The sequence below is a fragment of the Lagenorhynchus albirostris genome, chromosome 16 (genome assembly GCF_949774975.1).
Source record: "Lagenorhynchus albirostris chromosome 16, mLagAlb1.1, whole genome shotgun sequence".
NCBI lineage: Eukaryota > Metazoa > Chordata > Mammalia > Artiodactyla > Delphinidae > Lagenorhynchus > Lagenorhynchus albirostris.
In genome coordinates, this window is record NC_083110.1 from 38,204,975 (window position 1) to 38,228,405 (window position 23,431).

A 23,431-nucleotide genomic window follows, 5' to 3' on the forward strand; every position below is an offset into this window, starting at 1 on the left:
GTGAGAAGGAGGTCAGCGCTGATTCACTTCACAAGGGGACAGACAGCTCTCCTCAGATGCCATCCCAAGTCCACTCTGGCTGTCAGAAATTCAACAAATATGATAAAGATCGGAGGGCAGCATACATTAATTTTTTATTGTTTGCAAGAGAAGACTAAAAGGATCTGCATATTATTTAAATTTTGAGTTATAGTTTTTATTTGGGTTTTTTTTGTGGGGTTTTTTTGTGGTATGCGGGTCTCTCATTGCTGTGGCCTCTCCCGTTGCGGAGCACAGGCTCCGGACGCGCAGGCTCAGCGGCCATGGCTCACGGGCCCAGCCGCTCCATGGCATGTGGGATCTTCCCGGACTGGGGCACGAACCCGTGTCCCCTGCATCGGCAGGCGGACTCTCAACCACTGCACCACCAGAGAAGCCCTGAGTTATAGTTTTAAATGATTCCCTAAAACTTGAAGATAACCCAGCAAATATATTATTACTTTGTTAGCTACAACACATAATAGACTATTGACATAGCACAAATTCACAGGCAGTGGTGCATGACAGTGAAATAGCATTGTAGAGACCCCAAAATAATGTTTCATATTATTTACCTGCCTTTGTGAAAGAAGTATGACTAGCTCGTATTTGGACCACAATGTATACATAAATTCAAGTCGGCTTTTTGGAAAATGACGGGCCACGAACACTAGTAATGTGAGAAGAAGCAGTCACACTGTAGGATCCACCACCCAACGCACAACAAATTAAATTGATCACAATAAACCCAAACAAAGATAATTAAAAGGCAAGAACGGCAGCAACTGAAAACGGATCTCTCAAGACATCAGTGATGAGGTTCTGGAAACAAAGCCTGCTTCTCCCACATTGCTGGGTTTCTCTCTGCACCAGACGTATGCAGGAGGAGCTTGGCAGCCCTGCCTGAGAGCGAGACGTCTTAGCAGGACCCCAGACCTCAGTCCTTGCACAGCTTAATGTTGGACTATTTTAATATATAAATGCCAAACCTTTGGAACCTTAAATAATTCAGATTGTCAGTTTGTTGCCCACAGCCAAATGTAAAAACTGAAGTCAGCATAACCAGGCATTATTCCTCCAGAAAGATGGAAAAGTGACTTGCATTTTTAATGAGTTCCCAGCCAAGAGGGGCATCCAGTGGTGTGCTGGGACCACCTAGGACTGGCTAAGGAAAGCCAATTAATAAATCTTTCAAAAATTTTTGCAAGCCAATTGTGAAACATAGCCATTATCGCAATTAAAATTTTATAAACTTCCAATTAAATAGATTATATTATACACAAAAGTAATAAATATTCAGAACTCATCAATTCCTAACTATTTTACTACATTTCATGACACACTGGCAGCTTGTAAGAGGGCTTGGAGGGTGGATTTACACCATGGTAATTGGCAAAGGCTACAGTCAAGGCCTTTCCTACCACCCCTACCCCCACCCCGGACCCCACGACCACCCCAGAGAGGGAGCAGGTTGTTAAACATTTACTGTTGCATCACTGGAGGCTCCTACATTCAGTTAGTGGAGCCCACAGTTCTGGCTGGGAAAACAAGCCCTTTAGGCAAATTTCCCCCAGTAATTCTAACTTTCTGGGAGTTTCCACAATAGAGGCTGTTTCTTAATCCTTCAGGGAAGTGCTCAGACCCTCCCACCTGCATGTGGGTCACAGTGTAGGAAAAGCACTTACTCCCACCATCATTTTATGATTCTCACAGCAACCTAGACATGTGGGCAAAGGAGTATCCTTTCCCTATCAACATGAAACAGCCGTGGAGCAGTGGGTGCAGTTTCCTGGGGTCATACAGCCTGTGGGAGGGGAATTCAGCTTCCTTAGCTAGATTAGCTAGATCAGATGGACACATTTTAGCTTTAAAAAAAGAATTAAATAAACACAAGGTCCAGAACTGGTATACTGGTTAGAAACATTAATTGAAACCAATGTTCTGCCAATATATAGCAACAACTTTAAACCTGTGATACCCTCAGTCTCAGCAATCTTGCTTCTAGAACTTTATCTTTGAGGAAGTTAACAGTATGCCAAGATTTCTCTGGCCTATTTTCAATACGGTGTTATTTATACGCACAAACTCAGAAGCAACCAGTGTCTCAAGCAAGGAGGTTCAATGGATTGGGTTACATCAGCCTCACCTGGGAATTTGTTAGAAATGCAGATTCTTGGGTTCCACCCCAGTACCTCCAGCCATCTGGGTTTAAATAAGCCCTCTGTGTGATTGATTCAGATGCCTGCTAGAGTTTGAGAATAAAATATGGGACAACCAAAAAAAGGATGCAATGCAGTTCATGAAGAGCTCAGGAAAATATGTTCCAACCATATACAATTGACCCTTGAACACATGGGGGGGGGTTGGGGGCACCCATCCTCCACAAGTTAAAAATAGGTCAGCCCTCCATATCCGAGGTTCCTCATCCGCGGATTCATCCTACTGCAGTACTTACTATTGGAAAAAATCCACGTATAAGTGGATTTGCATAATTCAAACCCCTGTTGTTCAAGGGTCCAATGTACCATACGATCCCAGTTATGGAAACCTAGTATATGTATATATATGCACGCTCACATATGTAAAGTCTGGAATGATACATACCAAAAAGTGAGCAACATTTATCTTTGGAAAAGGGGTTCTCCCATCCTTTTGCTTACCCTTATTTTCTAATTTTTGTACAATAAACATGTAAGAAAATAAGCAATAAATTACTTGTAGTTTTATTTAAATATTAATGATTTTTTAAAAAATACTAAATTTAAAAAATATTTATATAGATATATATAATATATATGTATATATACACACACACATATGCTCACAAGTAAGATTTTGCGAAACCCCACACTTCCTGCCCATCCTTCCCCAGGATGCTCCATACCAGGTCCCGTGGGCACGTCCCTCACTCCAGGACCTCGGGACAGGTGTCAGAAGGCCGCAGCGTTTGGCTCACTGGGCGCAGGAAATGGCGGCTGGGGCAAAGGGCCGAAACCTGGCCCTATCTACACAAGGATAAAATAAACTGGCTACAGAGAAGCCCGTGGGAAAGACATGACATTTGTTTGCAAGGAAACATAAACAAGGACGAATGAAAACAGAAAAGTGGCTCAGCGAGAGACTGATCAAAGCCAGCTGGGCAAGCAGGCCCCCGACTTCAGGGAAGAGGGCAGCTGTAGGCGGGCTGGGGGCTGGCGGGGCGGGGTTGGGCCTGGAGGCAGGGCCGGGCAGCCTCTCTAGCCACGCATCGCCTGAGGGGGCGAGAGAGGGGAAATTGCGTATGACTGGGCTTCAGGCATTTTGAGACCTGAATTAGCTGTTCCAGTCACTTGGATGGGAGGAAAGATCACCCAGGTTCTGTTTTCTCATCCCCAAGTTCATAAACAGAAAAGAATCAGCATCTATCTACCACCAACCATGTGCCCGGCACAGAGTGAGGCATTTCATCATGTCTTTTAATCCTTATGATGGTCCCGGAGAACCAACCCCCAGGCCCTTCCACTCCTGCCAATTTGCCTAACTTGCCCAAGGTCAAGTAGCTGCTGAGCTGTGAACCAGGTGTCCAAACTAGGACCCGTGCACATCGGCACAGCACAGGCTTGCCCTATCACAGAAAGCCGGGTTGTCATTGGCCACCACCAGAGTCCTGCCAGTGCCTTCCCCATCTCCCTTCCCACCCGCTCTGGACACCTGCCCCTGCCCACGGTTCCTCCACCCACCTGCCATCCACCAGTCCTGAGCAACTGAGCCCCTTAAAGAGCTAGTGTGAGCCTCGGCCTTGGCATCATTTCCATCTTGCAAAGGCTAAGGCAGCTTTACAATGTTTATTTTCAATCGTGCCAGGCAAATGCTAAGACATGTTGTAAATTATCATTAATTTGAAGAGATGTTTCCCTTGGAGAGACAAAATGCCTAGCTGATTTCATGAACAATAGCTGAAGCTTAGAAGTTACACTACACTTAAGTTTTCTCTTGTCCTTGGCCTAAATCTGACCTTTTGTTCCTCCCACTCATTGCTTTCAGAGCTCAGACATAGGATCCCCACTCAGAATGGGGGAGGAGGTGGAGGGGCTCCCTCAGGACCAGGTGATGTCTAAGAGCATGACTGGCCCCCAGCTGCAGGGCTCAGGTGTCAGTCAGCTCCTGTCACCACCCTGGGATTGTGCCCGTTCCTCGTCCCCCTGCTCACCCCTCTTCCCTCATCTGGGTGAGTCATTGCCACCCTCATTTAAGAAGTTGATGAAAGGAGATGATTTTAACCTGCTTGAGGCCAAGTCATGCCCATCTTGGCTGGCACTCATTTTTCTCTATCCGTACATCAAGGGTTTTACATGGCTCAACTTCTGATAAAGCTTCTTTAGATATTATTTCCTCTGAAAAGCTTTCATTTGCTTGGAAAAACTCTCTTTCTTTGAGGGCAAACTCCCTTCCCACCATTCTCCTCATCTGCCCACCTCCCTCTCTGGGGAAGTGGAGTCCGCCCCTCTGCCTGGCATTTCTTGGGGACCAGGGGAGGCACCCGCAATTCAGGTGCACGAAACCCTCCACATGGTCCTCTACAATACTGATCGTTCTTTTAGGGATGAGCCATTAATAAACGCACGGCCACCATGACAAGTTGAGAAGGTCTGGGTTCTGTGCCTTCCATCACTTCAGAGATTCCTATACTGAAGGCCTGTTCCATATGAGTCCATCCAACTGATGGAAATAACAGCCTCATCTCTACGCTAGCTACTCCTCCCAAACCGGAGAAGAGACATCAGTGTAGCCCTGCCCCTCCTCCTGACACCCACAGGTCCCCCTCAGCCTGACTCAGCCCATACCCGCACCTGTCCTCACAGCATCCCCACCCTCTGCCTCACCAGCCTCACCAGGCACTGGGCTGTCCTGTCCCCTACTCTTATTTTTACCATGTTGCTGCCCTTGCTGCCAAAGTGGTTTCACAGTTCATTCTGTCTGCTCCCCTACCCGAGGACTCTCTTGGCCAAGACCTCTGGAGGCCACCCTCTCAGGCTGGCAGAAATAGCATTTATTTCTCTTACTCTCTCCCGGGGCAGTCTGGCATTGGAGCCAAGTCTGAGGTGCAAACGAGGGCAAAGAGGTCAGAGAGGGATGTGCTTCCATTGCGATATCTGGGTCCAGCAGCCTTGGAGACCAGGCTCCCAAAAATACTAAGGGATGATACCATTATACACAGTACTGCCGCTCAGATCATCTCACACTGGCCATGCCACACGTACGCTACATTTTTAGGAATAAAAATTGTATCTGCCCTAGAGAAATTCTCATGTCTGTGCCAAAAGAGTATACACAAGAATTTTCATTCTTCCTCTTCCCCTCCTCCTCCTCCAAATTCTTCCTCTCTTTCTCCTTTTTCTTTTCCCCTAAATGCTTGTAATTGCTTTGACGTTTTTCATCCCACCTTTTTTTCTTTTTTTGCGGTACGCGGACCTCTCACTGTTGTGGCCTCTCCCGTTGCAGAGCACAGGCTCCGGACGCGCAGGCCCAGCGGCCATGGCTCACGGGCCCAGCCGCTCCGCGGCATGTGGGATCTTCCCGGACAGGGACACGAACCTGTGTCCCCTGCATCGGCAGGCGGACTCTCAACAACTGCACCACCAGGGAAGCCCGCCACCATTTTTTTTATTCTAGGAGCTCTTCCTGAATTTATGTTACACAAATTCAGTACTATATTTTTCTATCATTGGTGAGAATTAATCAATATTCTATTGATGTATTATGTCCCTGAACAATATAATGCTTTCATATCTGTCTCCCATACAACCTCCCATATTGAGATCATGTGGGATTTCAATGTACAGGAATGGCAATGTATAGTAATTTTTAAAATAATCCCTACTTATTTAAATTTAAATATCAATTTTACCGGTTTCTTTACTCACTGCTACTTCTTTTATCTCACACATTCCTCTTAAATTCATTTTTCATTTTGCTGAAGTTCATCTTCCAGTCATTTTTTTCAGAAAGAATTTTGGGGTAGTAAATTTTCTGAGTTTTTTTTTTCCTTTTCACTTGAATGATAGTTTGTTTGGGAAGAGAATACTATGGTGCATAATCATATCCCCTGAGAATTTTGAAAATATTGCTTCTTTATCTTCTTTCATTCAGTTCTGTCAATGAGAGTCTAATTTTGGTCAAAGTCCCATTTTTTATAGGTCATTTGCTTTTCTTTGTTCTTGGTACTCTCAGATTTGACTTTGATTTTGCTGTATATAGTTGGGTTTGCATTTGTCTCGCTGCATTCTTCCTTTTAAGCTGTGTTCTAGTATCTTTCTGCAACTTTGGTCAATTTTATTCTCTCTCTTTTGATATGTCCCTGTTTTTGTTCTGTTTGCTCTTCCCTTCCAGAACATCTCATAAATGAGTAGGACTTCTGGATCTTTCCTTCATGACTCTGAACTTCTAGTTCACATAATCGCTTACCATCTTTCTGCAACTACTTTCATGAAAGAGAAAACAGACTTTACAAATCCAGACAACCGAATGGCAGGACACTGTGTATCACAGACTTCCTGACCCTCCTCCCACGCAGGCTAAGCCTGGGCACGGTGATTGTCTTGCCCTTTCTTAGCTTTGCCGTGGTCTTTTCTACTCCTGGGTATTGGCACACCAGGTTCCAGAATGCTCTGCCCTCCTCCCTGACTCATAAACTCCTCACGTCCAGGCCTGAATGACTTCGCCGCAGTCTGCATACACAGCCTGGGAGACTTCTTTGTCATCCAATGATAATGTCCATGTGAAAAATCATATTCTTTGAAGGATGCTTAATTTATCTGGCACGTCTGGGATTATGACAAATGACTCGGAAGAGAAAGAATCAGTCAGTGGGAGGAGCCCCGAGCGCAGCCTGGCCCTGGCCCTTCTAGGCTTCATGTCACAGGCACCACCCGCTCTGCTTGCATCTTCAGCTCAGCTCAGCTTCCCTCTGCCTAAGCAACCCCTCTGCACACTCCATCTCACCATAAAAGAGCCTTATGGCTCCTCCAGGCCGATTCTCCCCTGCTTTTTTCATGGATCTCAGAGCACATTCTAGAACAATCTCCGACGTGTGTTTTTAACCCCAGTTCACAAGCTTGAACTCCTGTAGGAACGCGGGGTTCGCTCTCTCTCCAAGTGCAGCCCATCCTTTGGCTCCCTAAGAGCTGATTCATGAGACCTGAGACCAGCTGCAGACCCTTCCCAAGGCTAGCACTCCCCGGGTCTTCCACATCCTCATAAATGGCACCAAACCCTAGCACTGAGGCTGAGTCACTCTTTCCCTCACCCCCGAATCTATGTCAGCAAGCCCTGGCAGCTCCACCTCTAAACCCCCTCCCAAACCCATCCATCCTCTGCATCTTTGCTGCCGGCACTCCAACCCCAGCCATGCTCACCTCTTGCTTGGACTGGGGCAAGGACCAATCTGGACTCTAGGGCCTGCAGAGAGATATTGACATGTCATGACTCATTCAAAAATCAGAATAACTGATACTTTCATCTCCATCTGCCTAAGTTGTTTGTCTGCCTCTCAGCTATTTCCAAACCTGGAAGATAAAAAGAGCTGTTATCCACCTACTTATTCAAACCCCCATATATTCTATGATGGAATATATTAGAATTCCACAATATGTATACTTTTAACACAAGTAGAAGAGTATATACACATATTTATTTAATTTTTATGTGTTGATTTATAGATTACATGTCAAATATATTTTTAACTTAACGACATAGAGATTGATACATATGTCTAATTTGTTGATCTTGCCAGATAACCCAATCCCATCTTACCTTCTCCTCCAGGTCCTGAGCCCTGGAGGCAGCAAACCACAGCCATGCCTTTAGATCCTGGCTGGCTGCTGCCATCTGCAGCTCACTCCCCCTGTGTAGGGCTAACTCTTCCTCCTGGTATTTGAGTACCATCTGTCCCTTCCCCTTTGGGCAGGATGTTCTGCCCGCTAAGATGGGCTGTCTGGGATCTGCATGTGTTCTGGGGGCACCTGGGCTGGGAAGGCCTCTGCTAGCATCCTCCCAAACCACAGGGTGGGGCAGGAGGAACGGGCCTTGCTCAAGACATCGCACCTACAGACACAATGACTTCTTGCGGTTGCTTCAAAAACATGTCCAAGGGCTCCTGCCCTTTGGCACCTTTATCCCCAGGAGCTGCTCCCAGGGCATGTCTGCCTTTATAAGCCAAGGAGAAAGCACTGGTCTTCAGCATACTTCTCTGTGTTCTTCACACAGGAGACCTTGTGTAGGGCACAAACAAAACCAGAGCCCGGGAGTGGTGCTGGGAAAATATGTCATGAAGTGGGATGGTGGAAAGGATCCCACATTCTATTGAGTTTACAGAAATTAAAACGATTACTGAGAATCTAGATGCATTCACCTTCAGTTCACAACCAGCTGTCTTAATTAAAATGCTGCTAAAAGAAGCAAATCAATTAACAGATACCTTACAAGATGGTTTATTCTATCTTACACACAGAAAATTGCTTATGAGTATCGCATTACCGCTTTAGGTTATCAGTTAACCAAGTCTGCTAATGAGCTACATTGTTATCAAGTCAGATAAAAGATGCCCTGGGAATCCAGGCAAATTATTACAACACAGCACTTTGTTTTGAAATATAGCTCATCTTTCATCACACACAAGGAGGGTAACCTTATCTAAGGAGTGAACCAGTCCATAGAGCCACCGAGATTTCTGCTGAATGAAAAGGCAAAGAGTATTCCTTAATGCAGCCTGGAAATAAAGGATTAGCATTACAGGGGAGAGAAATGTGAATGGGGCCTGTGCCGTGGAGGCTTACGTTTACGGCAATAATCAAAGATGTGGGTTTCCTAAGCCTCTGCCAGCTGTGTCCTCCATGATAAAGTATGGACATTGTCACAGTCACCACAAAATAATTATATAAGCATAACAATAATTGCTTGCATTTGTATAGCTCTCTACAAGGCACGGCAGCTGCTCTCTCATTTAATCCTTTGTTGGCTCCACCATTTGAAGAGCTACAGAGCTGCAGGCCCATTCCATGGCCATCAGACCCCTTTCTCCCACTCCAGCCCAGCCTGCCATTTCATCCTTTGGAAGGTCTGTCTTTCATTTATAGGAATGGAGACTGCCCCATAGTTTCCATGTTTCGGGGCCCCTGAATGTTGACAAGGGTTTTCTTTGGGCAGCTGAGGTGAGGCCTACTGTTCTAGAAAATGCTGCTCACCTCTTGGTAAGATGGTGGTGCTGGAGAGGCTGTGTCTTGAGTCTGGGTCTCATTCCATGAGCCATTTGCTGCCAGTAAGATCCATTGACATGAACACAATGCCATCCTGAAGCATGACCAGCTCCAACTGGGGAACCAGGATAGCCAGTGAGCATTTATTGGCTTCCAAACTTTCTCACACTGGAAAGAGGGCTCTTACTTCCCTCTACGCAGTCAGCTTCTTGCAGAAGAGAAGGAATATTTTCCTTTAGGACAGAGGCACTTTAGATTCTCTAAGTTCTATTATTTGCCCTGGATTTTGAGTTCCGTGTGAAGGTCCATCACCAGCTTTGTTTGCTCAAACTTAAGCTATCTCCAAGACTGCAAGCTTGGGCAGCTGTCCAGAGTGCCAAACCCCTCCTGAAGAGGCTGCTTTCTCAGAGCTCAATCACTTGTGCATTTCTGGAAAGAAAAAGAACCATCTGGAAGATTTACTGACAAGAGTGACTATGCTGTAACTAATCATGGCATATGCTAATGCACCCCACACAATTCAACAGGTATGAAAGAGTTCATCAGCAAATCTTAGCAAGGTGTGGCATTTCCTTGTGTGACCTAGAAAGGGACCTGAAGACCAGTGGCTCTAGATAAAGGGGAGAGTTTTTCAGATAGAGCTCAACCTAGAGGTTGTTTTCTGCCTGCCAAACCAAGGCCACAAAACCTCATCCACTTTGGTGACAAAAAGGGAAGAAGTCATTCCCCAAGGTTAATAAGCATATTGAGGGGAAAGTGTCACTTTCTGTATTCGAAGAGTTTGCAATGACCTGAGCAGGTGCTGCAAGGCAGACAGGCCGATGGGAATGTAACTAGAAACTGATACCTTTGAGTCTGAACTATACACTGTTACAGAGGGTGAGACTTCTCCACACTTAGTGTATCAGCTTTGGCGTGAGGGAATGGCAGTAAAGATATATATTAAAAGCTAGGAACATGGAAGAAAAGATGGTCACTGAACCAGACCCCGATATGGTAGAGCTTGGGCTGAAAGTACGGCAGAGACCCTGCGGTAGCCACTCTTGGCTAAGGGTCTCACGCACACTTCCACGTTGAGGCCAAATTCCCACCAAAACTTCATTGTAGTTTCACATAAACATTACCCATAGTTATAACAGCATGACATACTTATGCTTACATTGTATACTTGTTTATTCCATTCCACTGTGCATATTCAGTCCTAATATCTTGAGTCTAGCATCTGCCCATGAGAGAAGGGGCAGAAATAGCAGAAAGGGCAGAATGAAGCCTCAGTGGGGCAAGCCAAGTCCACATCCATAAAAAAGACAGCATATACCTAACTACCCCATGTGTGGAGGACCAAGGACACAAGTCGAGGTCAGGGTTACAAAGCTTGATGGCATCAGAGTCTACATGGAAGACAAGCAAGTTGGAAACAAGCAAGGATAGTGAGAGAGAGAGAAGAGGAAGAAGGGATTCCAAGAGAAAGCCTCAAATGCTGTCAGGTTGTTGTGCTTCTCTTTTAAAGGATGGCGGGTCCAGAGGAGCAAAGAGTTTGACTTGGTTGGTCTAGAGGTCCAGGGGCTTAACAGAAAGTTTATCCCTCCTATTATCTTAAAAAATTCCTGGGTTAAAAGGACCCTTTCAGGTGTCGCTAAGGAGAGGATCAAAAGTGGCTGGACCTAGTCATCATTTGCACTTGAGATACCGATGCCCAGAGAAGATGGGCAGACCAGGAGAGCAGTCTCCTCCCACCCCCAATGTCCCTGAGCTGGGGAAGTGGCAACCGTGAGTTACCACATTGAGGAACTCTTCTCTGACAGGAAAGAGATTCCTCTACAAACAGGTGTGCCACCAGCCCCTAGAGATCCAGACATAACCTGCAGGAAAAGATAAGCTGGGCAGAGGCTGGGATAGCATCTGCTGGCTGGACTAGTAAGTGAATCAGGCTGCAGACATGGACTGGGCATCAAGAGGAAGAGAAAGAGACTTTTAGAGACTCTAAGATCATAGTGGCGGCCTAAACACAAATCTTCCACCACATCCTCCAAAAATCATGCAGACCAAAAAGGACAAAAGGAAAAAGCTAAACTAGTAACAAGGTGCCTATATGTCCTGGTTTGCCTAGGACTATCCCAGGGTATAAATGTTGAGGATAAGTTAATGCCTGCTAATGCTGAAAAGCCTTTTGACCAAATCCCACACACATTTCTGAAAAACTCAGTAAAATCGGAATTGATGGGTGTTCCCGTAACATGATAAAACATGCGTACTTTTGCCCTAAAGCTAACATTTTACTTAATGAAAACCACCAGAGGATTTTCCACCAAGATCACGCACAAGACAAGTATACTCACTGTTTCCACTATTATTTATTTAACATTGGTGGTTTTAGCCAATGCAATCAGAGAAGAGAAAACAATTAGAGGCTTAAGAATTGGGAGAGAAGATCTACAATTTGGCAGATGACATAATATGATGAAAACTCAAGGAGATCAAGAAGAAAATGAACAAAACAATAAAAGCATTCAATAAGGTAGCTGCTATCATGTTAACACACCAAAAAAAAAAAAATCCATAAGCAATCAATGAACAAGTAGGAGACATAATGGGAAATTCCATTTACAAAAGCAACAAAAACATAAAATATTTAGAAGTAAACTTAACAAGAAATGTGAAAAATCCATAAGAGTAAAAATCTGAAAACTCTCCTGAGACAAGCAAAAAAACAGACTTGTAAAAATTATATTTCTTGTCAGTGAAGGATAATATCATAAAGAAGTCAATTGTCTTCAATTTAATATGTGAACATAATGCAACTCCAATAAAAATACCAAGATGTTTGTTTCTGTAGCTAGATTCTGAAGTTGACTGTAAAGTTTATATGGAAAAACAAATGCACAGGAATAGCTAAAACAGAATAGCAGGGTGTGCAGGAACCAGCCCCGCCAAGTAATAGAGCATACATGAAGCCACCAAAAGAAAGAGTGTGGTAATAACACATGAATAACCACAAACACCATTGGAGAATACCATGAAGTCTAGAAGTATCCAAACACATGTGGAAACTTAGAACATTATAAAGGTGGCAAGTAAAACACTGGGGAAAATAGGGTGGTTTTGAAAAATGATATTGAAATAACTGGATTTTTATTTGGGAAAAAGATAAAATTGGAACTATATCTCATACCACATACCATACCAAATGAATCAGAGATCCAAATAAAAATAAACCCATATAAGAACCAGAATAATATATATTTTTATATATATTACATGTATAAACATTTATCTAATTTTATAAACATTGTATATATGTAAAAAAATTTTAATTAAATATATTTTTGTAAAAGGAACACAGGAAGAATAAAATGGGAACTATTGAGATTAATTACCTCAAAGCAGTGGGTGGGAGCAGGGTAGAGTGGACAGGATGAGAGCAAGACGTCTCTGAATTTACCTGTTTACATGTTTTTAGTTTTGAACCATATGCATGTTTCACATACTCAAAAAATAAAATTAAACTAAAAGGATTAAGATAGGAAACTAAAACCAGCATATACACTGAAACAAATGTCTCTAACACTATATCAAATTGATAGCGAAACCACATTGAGAAAATAGTTAATTCTTTTTGAACACAATACTCTGTACACATGGAGGACTAAATTCTAAGAACAAAGAACTGCAAAGAAATTTTTTTTTGATTTAAAAAAAAAATTCATTTATTTTATTTATTTACTTTTGGCTGCGTTGGGTCTTGGTTGCTGTGCGCGGGCTTTCTCTAGTTGTGGTGAGAGGGGGCTACTCTTCTTTGCGGCGCACGGGCTTCTTACTGTGGTGGCTGCTCTTGTTGCAGAGCACGGGCTCTAGGCACACGGGCTTCAGTAGTTGTGGCTCATGGGCTCTAGAGTGCAGGCTTAGTAGTTGTGGTGCATGGGCTTTGTTGCTCCACGGCATGTGGGATCTTCCTGGACCAGGGATCAAACCCGTGTCCCCTGCATTGGCAGGCAGATTCTTTCTTTTGTTTTTGTTTTTCAAAGCTTTATTGGGGCATAATTTACATTCCATAAATTAATCCATTGTAAATTTATAATTCAGTGATTTTCTGCAATTTATAGAGTTGTACAACCATCCCCATAATCCTGTTTTAGAATACTTCTGTTACCTCAAAAAATTCCCTCATGTCCAGTCGCTTTCAATCCACTTCTTACATATAGCCCCAGGAAACCACTTACCTTTCTGTACCTAGAAATTTGCCTTTCCTGCATATTTCTTTCTTTTTTTAATAAGTTTATTTATTTGTTTATTTATTTTTGGCTGCGTTGGGTCTTCGTTACTGCACGCAGGCTTTCTCTAGTTGCAGCAAGCAGGGGGCTACTCTTTGTTGAGGTGCTTGGGCTTCTCATTGCAGTGGCTTCTCTAGTTGTGGAGCATGGGCTCGAGGCATGCGGGCTTCAGTAGTTGTGGCACATGGGCTTAGCAGTTGTGGCTCTCGAGCTCTAGAGCGCAGGCTCAGTAGTTGTGGCGCACGGGCTTAGTTGCTCCGCGGCATGTGGGATCTTCCTGGACCAGGGCACGAACCCGTGTCCCCTGCATTGGCAGGCGGATTCTTAACCACTGTGCCATCAGGGAAGCCCCTGCAAAGAAATTTTTAAGCGAATTTGTAGTTGTACAGTGTTGTAATTCTGGAAGTACGTATTTTGTGTGTATTATAGGGTAGAGCAAATGGGTAAAAATATTTATATGGTTGGGGAACAGGATTTTCACTTTAGAGGAGGTAAAGTAGAAATATGGAATGAGGAAATCTCAAGAAGAACCTTATGGTATTGAGTTTTTGATTTAAATATACATTTGCTGACTGTCCATTGAGAGGGCCTACAAGCAATGATGCTTCAATAGCCATGAGCACACATTGTGCCCATATCTTGGTTTCTAAAAACTATTTCACATCAAAAAGAAAGAGGAGGAGGAGGAGAAGGAGAAAAACATGGGTCGAGGGAAAATGGGTGATTCCAGGTCTGAGCAGGAACAGTACAATGTGAGCCTGGGACACTGTGTTGTGTCAGAAGTCTAGGAAATGCTCAATGACTACTGGGGTCCTGTCTAAACCCACCAAGAAGTGACTTGTACTGATAACTTGTGACAATTTGAACATGAAAAAGATTCATAATGGTGATGAATTATAGTGCATTGAAGTCCATAGGAATAATGTTCAACAAGAAAGAGAAAGAGAAAAGGGGAAGAGGACAGTCTTTTTCTAGAAGAATGCAGCTATTAAATGTAGAAGGAATTCTGGAACTAGAAACTCAGTACTTTGTAACCCCCAATGCAATAACTGATTCAAACATGGATTATGAACAAATATAAAATCATTGGGTGGGGCTTCCCTGGTGGCGCAGTGGTTGAGAGCCCGCCTGCCGATGCAAATGACACGGGTTCGTGCCCCAGTCCGGGAAGATCCCACATGCCGCGGAGCGGCTGGGCCCATGAGCCATGGCCGCTGAGCCTGCGCGTCCGGAGCCTGTGCTCTGCAACGGGAGAGGCCACAACAGTGAGAGGCCCGCGTACCGCAAAAAAAAAAAAGAAAAAAAAGAAAAATCACTGGGTGAAGAATTATTGGGGTCAGGGTGTTCCCACCATCTCAAAGTCCCACCCCTTCTATTATTTACTAATTACAAAGGCAGGGTTTTCTCTCTACAGTGCAGAGATCTAGCTGTTGCTTCCTTAACCAAGTGATCAAAAGCAGCAACACCAACCTTGAGAGAGACGGGGGTCATGTGCCTCCTGGTGCACTGCACTGAAAGATACATACGCAACGTTACCTCTGAGGCAATCCTGACAAAATTCTCAATTTGCATCTGCTCAAGAGGAAACAGTCAGATAAATCCAGAAAATGGGACATCATGAAAGACGAATGGCTTACGTACTTCAAAACTGACCGTGCCACGCAGAGAGAAGGCAACATCGAGAGAGAGACTAAAAGGGGACAAAATCCAACACAGTGGCTCCTGGCTTGGAAAAAGAGAAATATAAGAGATACTTGGGAAACATTTGAATACAGGCTGTGTAATAGATGATGCTATCAAATTACCACCCATTTCCATTCATTTCTTACCGTTCATGTTGTTGTACTGTGATTATGTGGGAGATACGTGGTGTATTTAAGGGTGAAATATCATGATATTTATATTAGTTTTTAAATGAATCAGAAAAAAGTTATGTACACAGAGATAAAGCAAGTAGGGCAAAATGTTAATTTATGGATCTAGGTGAAAGGTGAGATGTTTTTATTGCACTGTTCTTTCAACTCTTCTGTGGCTTTGAAGAGTTTTCAAAAGAAGGACTGTGAGAGCACATGGGTGGTGATGAGGTGCAGGAAAGCAGGACTAGGGGAAGTGAGTTGTGAACCAACCATTCAGATAAACCTGGAGGAGGAGCCTCCTTTCCTGGGGGCAGGGCTCCTTCAGCCAGCAGCCGAGGATCCTGTTCCCCTTCCTGAAGGCTGCCCTGCACACTCAGGCTTGTCCGCTCTGAGACCCCACAGCTGCGTTGAAAAGCAGACACTTCTGCCAAACTGATAGCTTGATGACACAAAGAAAAGTTTTGGAATTTTTTTGTCTTCAAATGGACTGAGCTGGCTCACGGTTGATTGGCCTCTGTCAAAGAGAAGGTCTTGGAAAATCAAATCAGATAAGATAAAATTTATCTTGCTGTTAAAACCCAGTTTTCTCAGATCTAATCAGGCAAACAGCCCGCAGCTTCATTTAAAATCTTGCCAAAATACCCCCATATTAGCTGTCCCAAAGAGATGCTGATTCCTGGTCTCACAGCCATCCTGGCAACAGGACTTCTGGCCCATGGCTAGCAATGCCCCTCCCGTCCTGTGGGGGGCGTGCAGGAGAGCCACCAGCCAGCGCAGGACAAGAGAGGGACTGTCTTTCCTCCTTTCAGTAAGAGCGATCCATCACTCTTACAACTCACCTTTCAGAGAAGTCGAGGTTTAACATGCAAAACAGAAGGGCAGCATGTTCAGTAAATTATTCCTAGGTGACGGAAAGCACCGGCAAAGTTCTGCTACAGGAGAAGGGCTTGCTTGTCCTTTGCTTTTTCTTTCGGGTCTAACTTCTTCCCGACTCAGCCTGACTCCATCTAGTGTCAGTTTTGGAAACTTGAATTGTGCTCCCTTCTGTGCAGAGAAGCTCTGATGTGATACATGCTGAGAACAGTCCGCTGCACATGGTGGGGGAATAGATGGGGGTGGGACTCCCGTCCAGCCATTAACTCCCAGCCACCCGCCTCTCCCCATCCTTCATCCGTTCCTTCCCTTTCTCCTCACCCTGCCTTCCCCCTGCACCCTTCACATTGCCTTTCCTGTACTTCACTCTCTCAGTGCTTACTGTTGAATGACTACGGCAGCCACCTCGCCTGGATTATGGAAATCTCCTCCTACAGCTCCAATGTATCAAAATAATTCAGAACATCCAAACATACAGAGCGGAGCTGCTCTCTAACACGATCATATGTAGGAACGTAAAAGCACAGTGACTGTTCATTCAACAGTGCTTTTGAATTGGTTCGCTTTGTATTGTTCACAGCAGAATCTTCACACACACACATGTGCGTGTCAGGCCTTCATTTTGAGTCATCACATAATCGCCTCCCCTCCCCCCACTAGCACGCACATATGCATGTACACATGGACCAGGATTAAGCATTAGGCGTTGTGAAATCTTTCAATTTTGTGAATTCCATGACTAAGATGTCCCTGAATCAGGGTTTGCAACAGTTCTGGAAACTTCCAGGGGCACTGGAGCTTCCAAAGCACGATGCCTTAACCCAAAGTGTCCTCTGATGCGTGTGGGCGGTTTGGAGGGTCGAGACAGCATCGCTCACCGTGGGTGGTGAGATCACTCTGCCAGAATCTCTGCCTGTCCACTCGATTGTTCTGACACAGGACCAGAGCTGGCCACAGCAGCCCGCAGCCGCACGCCAGGGTGCCTCAGTCACCCAGCAGAGGGCCCCTGAGACCACGCTGTGGGCAGAGTCTCCGCCCACATCCATCCCAAACTGACCCCTATCCTACATTCCCCACTCCAGAGACCCCGAAGGCCCCCAAAGGTGATGCAGGTTCTGAGCCTGGGGCTCATCTATGCATTCCCAGGTCCCTTCACCCCTGCCATCAAGAGCTAATCCTCCTCATCCTTGCAGACTTAGTCTATTGCCTCCCCTGACCCAGGCTGCCAAAAGCCCTGTTAGAACCCCTGGTAAAGGCCGGTCTACCCTGATTCTATAGCGGGAGAGCAGTCAGAGTGCTGCCCTGGGTGAGCTGGGATGAGGATGCCCTCCTGGCGAGTGACGGCAGCTGCATGCTCAGGGGAACCTGTCGTGACACCAATCCCCCAGGGGCTGGAAGAAGGTAGAGCTGCCCAGGGAGAAGGGCCCTTAGGGCGGGGCAAGGGAGGGGCATTGGCTGACTTGGAATTCTACTTTCCTACATGAGTGGGTCATGGATTTGGTGACAGTTGGGAGCTGCTCAGCGTGTTTCTTCTGGAAAGAGAAATGGGACAACTTAGCCAGTGTGGGTCTGGGTGTGCGTATGAGATGAGACACATGGCATCCGTGGTTACCCCAGCTCCAAAAGCCCCCAATTCCACCACACATTTCCAAAATCCCCCGGAGCTGGGTACCTAACCCCTCTGTGAGAACCCCGGGTGAAAGAGGAGGTAACACTGCCACTGAGAGGACAGCTGTGTGGCCACCCCAGGACCTGGAGACCATGCCTCCCGGGCCTCCCAAACCTAGGACAACCACTTGCTGACTTTCCTAGGACAACGTGGGTTTACGCCTATCATCCTGACACTATTATTAGTACAGTAGTGTCTCTTCTCCACTCTCAAAAAGTCCTGATTTGATGATAAGATACATGGTCACCCTAATCACACCTGTCTCCCCAGTCCAGGCCCCTGTGGGGTGGCCAAACAGACAGTAGAGGGGGAAGACTGGAGACGGGACAGAAAGAGACAGAGAAACCATGAGCGTCAGAAACAGAGAAAGGAAATGCTTGGAGACAGAGTTGATGAAACATGCTTTAGGGCCTCATGCTCAGAAATCAGTGCCAGAAACTGGAAAGTCTGAAGGAGGGCAGATCCTTCAGAAAGTGAAGGTCTTGAAAAAATCCATTTCCAACTCATCCCCAGGGCATCCCCCTGACGGCCGCATACCACACATCCATCTCTTCTCCATCCACAGATCCACCCATTTCGTCAAGAGATGCTACTTTGTACTTACCAAGCCCCAGGTCCCAGGGAAGCACTGGAGGGGGAGATCGTGCTTTGCATCCCTCTAAAAGCCCACCACCCTGTCTCAGCCCAGACATCTGTCCTGAATGTCAGACACTCACTGAACATCTCCTCTACTTGGAAGTCTCCAGAAGCCTCAGACTTACCATGTTCAAAAAAGGTAGTCACCAAGACACACACCCCCAGCCCACTGCCCACACCTGCTCTACCACCTACTTCCCAGAGGGCATCCCCCAGCTAGGACCTCCCCACCCCGACAAACGCCGGCTGTTCTGGATTTACCTGCACCTTCACTCAGCCCCCGGGGCTGGCTGCCTCATTGGTATCACTCAGATCCTTGCTCCAGAGGCCTTTGCAGTAGCTTGCAGCTCTCTGGGTGCAGAGCACTCCATATGATACAAAAGAGCAAGTGCAAAGGTCCTGAGGTAGGATTGTCCTTGGAGCACATAGGCTCTATGCAGAAGAGTAGTGTGGCTGGGTGGTAGCAGGGAAGCCAGGTAGCTGGGGGCAGAGCACATGTGGTTTCCCAACTGGGACATGGCAGGAGCTCGGGACATGATCCTGAGAGCGGGGGATGCACTGGGATGACTCTGAGCAAGAGGTAGGGCAAAATCTAACCCACAGTGTGGAGAAGGGAACCCAGGCTCCCTCTGGCTGCCATACCCTGTGGGCTCCCCACTCAGATGACACCTGAAGGAGGGGAGAGCGAGAAGAGGGGCCTGTATGGTGCATCTTAGATCCCTGGGAAGAGTTTCAAACTGGAGAAAGGAGCTAAGATGTCAGGCGATGGAGCAGGATGGATAAAACAGGAGGGAAAATACCAGTCACAAGTTGGCAGCGACCTTACCTTGGAGTTCTCTTCTTTAGCTTGATGCTGTCTAAACAGAGAAAGCAGGGCATTAGGAAGGGGGCCCTGCGATGGTGATGCGGCTCACTCAGTGCCAGGCCAGCAGGAGGGGTCGGAGCCACCTGACTTGGGCACTGCTGAGAGGCTCCCTGGGTTGGGGTCACTGGAGGGGAGGTGGTCTTGGGCTGAGTGCTCTGCCCCCTCCCCTTTGGCACGGTCGCAGCTTCTCCATCTGGTCCCTCACTGAGCCCTCTAGCTCAGCACATGGGTGAAACTGAGGCTTCCCCAGAGACACCGCCCACCCACCCCCGCCAGTGGCTTCTCTCCTCTCCCCTCCTTGCAGATCCTGGGCTCTCTTACCCTTAGGAGATCTAGAACATCTCCTGCTGTGTGATGAAGAGCCTTTTCTCTCCCCTCATATTCCTAGTGATACAAAATCAACGGCAAGTGAAGTTCTATGACCAACGAAGTTGCTTGTGCAGTTGGACACGCTGGAATCTCCTGAGTGCTGTCTCCTCCTCCCTCTACCCCCCTCTGCACATCTTCACAGGTTATAATCATATTTTCCAGATACATGGTGAGGGTCCTTCCTCCTCATCGTCTGAAAAACTGCATCACCATCCCATTAAGCAGTCTTATACGGGGAATGGATTTTGCAGGTCCCACCTTGAGAGAAAAGGGGTGCGAATCATTGTTACATTTTGCTGTCAAGACATCTGCATGGGATGCACCTCTCCGTGGCTGCCACGGCATGTGGAGAGCCACGCTGGGTTCACGTAAGCCCAGCTCTGTTTGGATCATGAAGATACGCTCAGCGCTTCTCAGTGTAGGACTTACCCAATTTATGAAAAAAGTGCAACTTGGCCCAGGTAGGCAGGGCCAGCCACACTTCCCACCACCCACCCATGCCAGCAGCAGCCTCATCACCTCCCGGGATCGATCTCATCTGATCACACTATGTGAGTAAGAGAATAGAAATTACTGTCTGAAGCCAGCTCAGCTCCCTTTCCCACCTTTACTGCAGGAAAGCTGATTCTTAGGAATCTCAAGAATGACTAAATGGAAAAGTACAGAGAGAGAGAGAGAAGCAGAGAGAGACAGACAGAGACAGAGACACAGAGAGGTCGCTGCATTTCTTTTCAACCCATGTATTTTATTCCCTCTCCAGCCAGTGTTGCCCTCAGAGCCTCGCGCCAGGTGACTGGCCAGGTCATGTCTTGTCTCAGGCAAAGGCAGAGATGGGGCTGAGCATCATTTCCTTACCATTGAAGCCCACGTTAGTGCTTCTCTGTTCGGAGGAATCATTATCAAACAAGTGCTTCCTGATCATGCAGATCTTCAGGGCCAGGAAGCTGGCCGATGTGGTGAAGCCCACAGCAATCCCAATGATGGCGTTATTTGATATCTGAAGGGCAGGGAGGAATTGAACAAGGAGCTTCAATCAGTCACCATACGGCAAAGGTCTTCCACAGCTCCCTTTACATCAGGATGAAGTTCAAAGTCATTCACTTGTTCCTTAACGTTCCACAGTCCAACTCACTGAGGCCGGCCTGTTTTTCCACTCTCCTGGGAGCACATCCCTTCCCTCAACCTCCACCCACACTCCATCTCCTCTTCCTAGAACTCCATCCATGGTCCCTTCAGCTGTGGAAATCATTCCCAAGTGGCTGATGGCTCGTTTCTCTGGCCTCCTGTAGCCTTTCTCACTTATTCTTTCATCAGTTCACTTGTGGAGTGTGTGCTGATTGCCTGCCCTGCTGAGCGCTGAAGGCAAATGAATGAGTCCCTGACACCACCTTGAGGAGCCTGTGGTCAGCAGCGGAAGACGAGAGCTCACCTGAATGCCAGGAGACTGGGGCAGGCCAGTTTGGGAGCCGAGAGCCTTCCCAGAGGAGGTGACATGCAAGCGGCACTGTGCCTAGTGAGTGGAGCCCTGAGGTGGAGAGAGGCTGGGACCATGCGTGTGCAGAGAGACACCGGCCAGGCCACGGAAACCAGGCAGATCCTGCTGTCCCGGGCTCGTGGCCGCAGCCACCGAGAGTGGATGGAGGTGACCTGATGACTCACGTCCCCTTCGAGGACAGGCTCTCTTGCAGCACCACACCCCTGGGATGAAGCTGTGTTAGCCACTCAGGCAGGCTTGGGGGTGAACACTGCCCCAGTTCCATGACGACCGGCAGGAAGCCCTACCAGGACATCCCACCTGCCCGGGCCTTTTGGGGTACCTCCTCCTGCCCCTCCGCCCTGCACCCAGAATCAGCTGGGCAGCCACCTACCAATTTCGGCCCCAGCAGGCTGGCCCGTTGCTAACAGTTGAGCTGCTCCAACATCTGCGAAGACAGAAAACCCAGAGTCTGGTTAGAATAGAACTTCTGGCCAAGATCAGGCCAGAGGGGTACGGGTGCAACCCCTGTCCCCAGCCACCCATGCCCACAGGTCTGGGAAAGCCTAGCACAGGAAGCCCTCCCCCTGGGCTACCACCCTGAGCAGCACAGAGGTGGCATCTGGTCGCCATGGAGTGTCTGGGAGCCTTGCTGGGACATTAGAATCCCCTGCAAAACCAGGAGTGAGGTTCTGCTGAGTTCAGTTAAACCCGATCCTTCTTTTTGTCCTATTAGAAGACTGCTTTTTATTTCACTCGTTTTACAAGTGATTTTTTTTTTTTTTGGTTAACAATTTTTTTGAGGTGCAGTTAAAGTGAAAGCAGCTCTTTAACACGGTTTCTAAGACCCACACTGTGACCCCTGCCTGCCTCTTTTTTTTTTTTTACATCTTTATTGGAGTATAATTGCTTTACAATGGTGTATTAGTTTCTGCTTTATAACAAAGTGAATCAGCTATAGGTATACACGTATCCCCACATCTCTTCCTCTTGCGTCTCCCTCCCTCCCACCCTCCCTAGGCCACCCCTCTAGGTGGTCACAAAGCCCCGAGCTGCCTGCCTCTTTCGGCTCCTCCTCATTGCCAGGAACCCTCTCACTGCAGCCAGATTGCACTGATTCCAGCTCCCCACTCAGGCGGTTCCGGCTGCCCTTGGGCCACGCCCTCTGCCCAGCCCGTCTTCTCCCCTCTTATCCTCCATCTCACCTTAGTTCTGTGTCACGTCCTCCTGACGCCCCACACCTGGCTTAGCTGCCCCTCTGGGTGCTCCACAGCGGCTGTACTTACCCATCGTAAGTGACCATACCATTTATTTAAGAACATTACATGGCACTGCTGTGTGTCAGGCACTGTCCTCAGAGCTTCTCAGCTATTAGCCCACTGATGCGCCCCTGGCTGGTCTCCCCACGGAGCTGTACAGTGCGCTGTGGCGTGTTCTACCTCTAGCACTTGACACAGTGCCTGGCACACAGGAGGTATTAGTAGACATTTTTTAAGATAGTTCTTTACTGGAGTACAATTGCTTCACAATACTGTGTTAGTTTCTGCTGTACAGCAAAGTGAATCAGCCCTGTGCATACATATACCCCCATATCCCCTCCCTCTTGAGCCTCCCTCCTACCCTCCCTATCCCACCCCTCTAGGACATGGAATCAACCTAAATGTCCATCGACAGATGAATGGATAAAAAAGATGTGACACACGTTAATAGACATTTGGCGAATGACTGGACGGTGGTAGTAGAGCATGCTGCAAGGGGCGTCTCAGTCTTCTTGATCCCTGAAGATGGGCCCTAGAAAAGCTAAGGCAGAGCCATGGGCTTTGGAGAGGGAAGTGTACATTAACTGGCCACTTACTCTGAGGGGGCAGAACTTGCATTAATACATTTAATACTGACAGCAACAGCTCTGTGAGACAGGCACAGTCATCACTGCCGTTTGATGAGTGAGGAACACGGGCATTGAGGACTTGATGATGTGCCCAAGGGTCAAGAGAAGTGGAAAGTGGCAGCCCTGCCACCTGTACCCAGAGCCCCGTGATGCCCTGCAAACTCAAATCCCAGGCGGCTAACTAATAGAATGACGCAAAAACCATCAAGGCCAAGGGCTGGCGGCCCGAGGCAGGGGCAGGTAGACGCTGAGGCCCAAACCTGAATCTCGGGTTCAAGC

The 23,431-nt window shown here is 47.0% G+C and overlaps 1 protein-coding gene across 1 annotated transcript; it reads right to left on the reverse strand.

Moving 5' to 3' along the window:
- Window positions 1-9,940: 9,940 nt before the first annotated feature.
- TMEM273 (transmembrane protein 273) lies at window positions 9,941-22,554 on the reverse strand. The gene is given in 7 exon segments (XM_060125756.1): window positions 9,941-10,053; window positions 19,158-19,225; window positions 19,383-19,413; window positions 20,646-20,778; window positions 20,780-20,787; window positions 21,659-21,712; window positions 22,551-22,554. Coding segments are annotated over 7 exon segments (411 nt in total).
- Window positions 22,555-23,431: the final 877 nt, after the last annotated feature.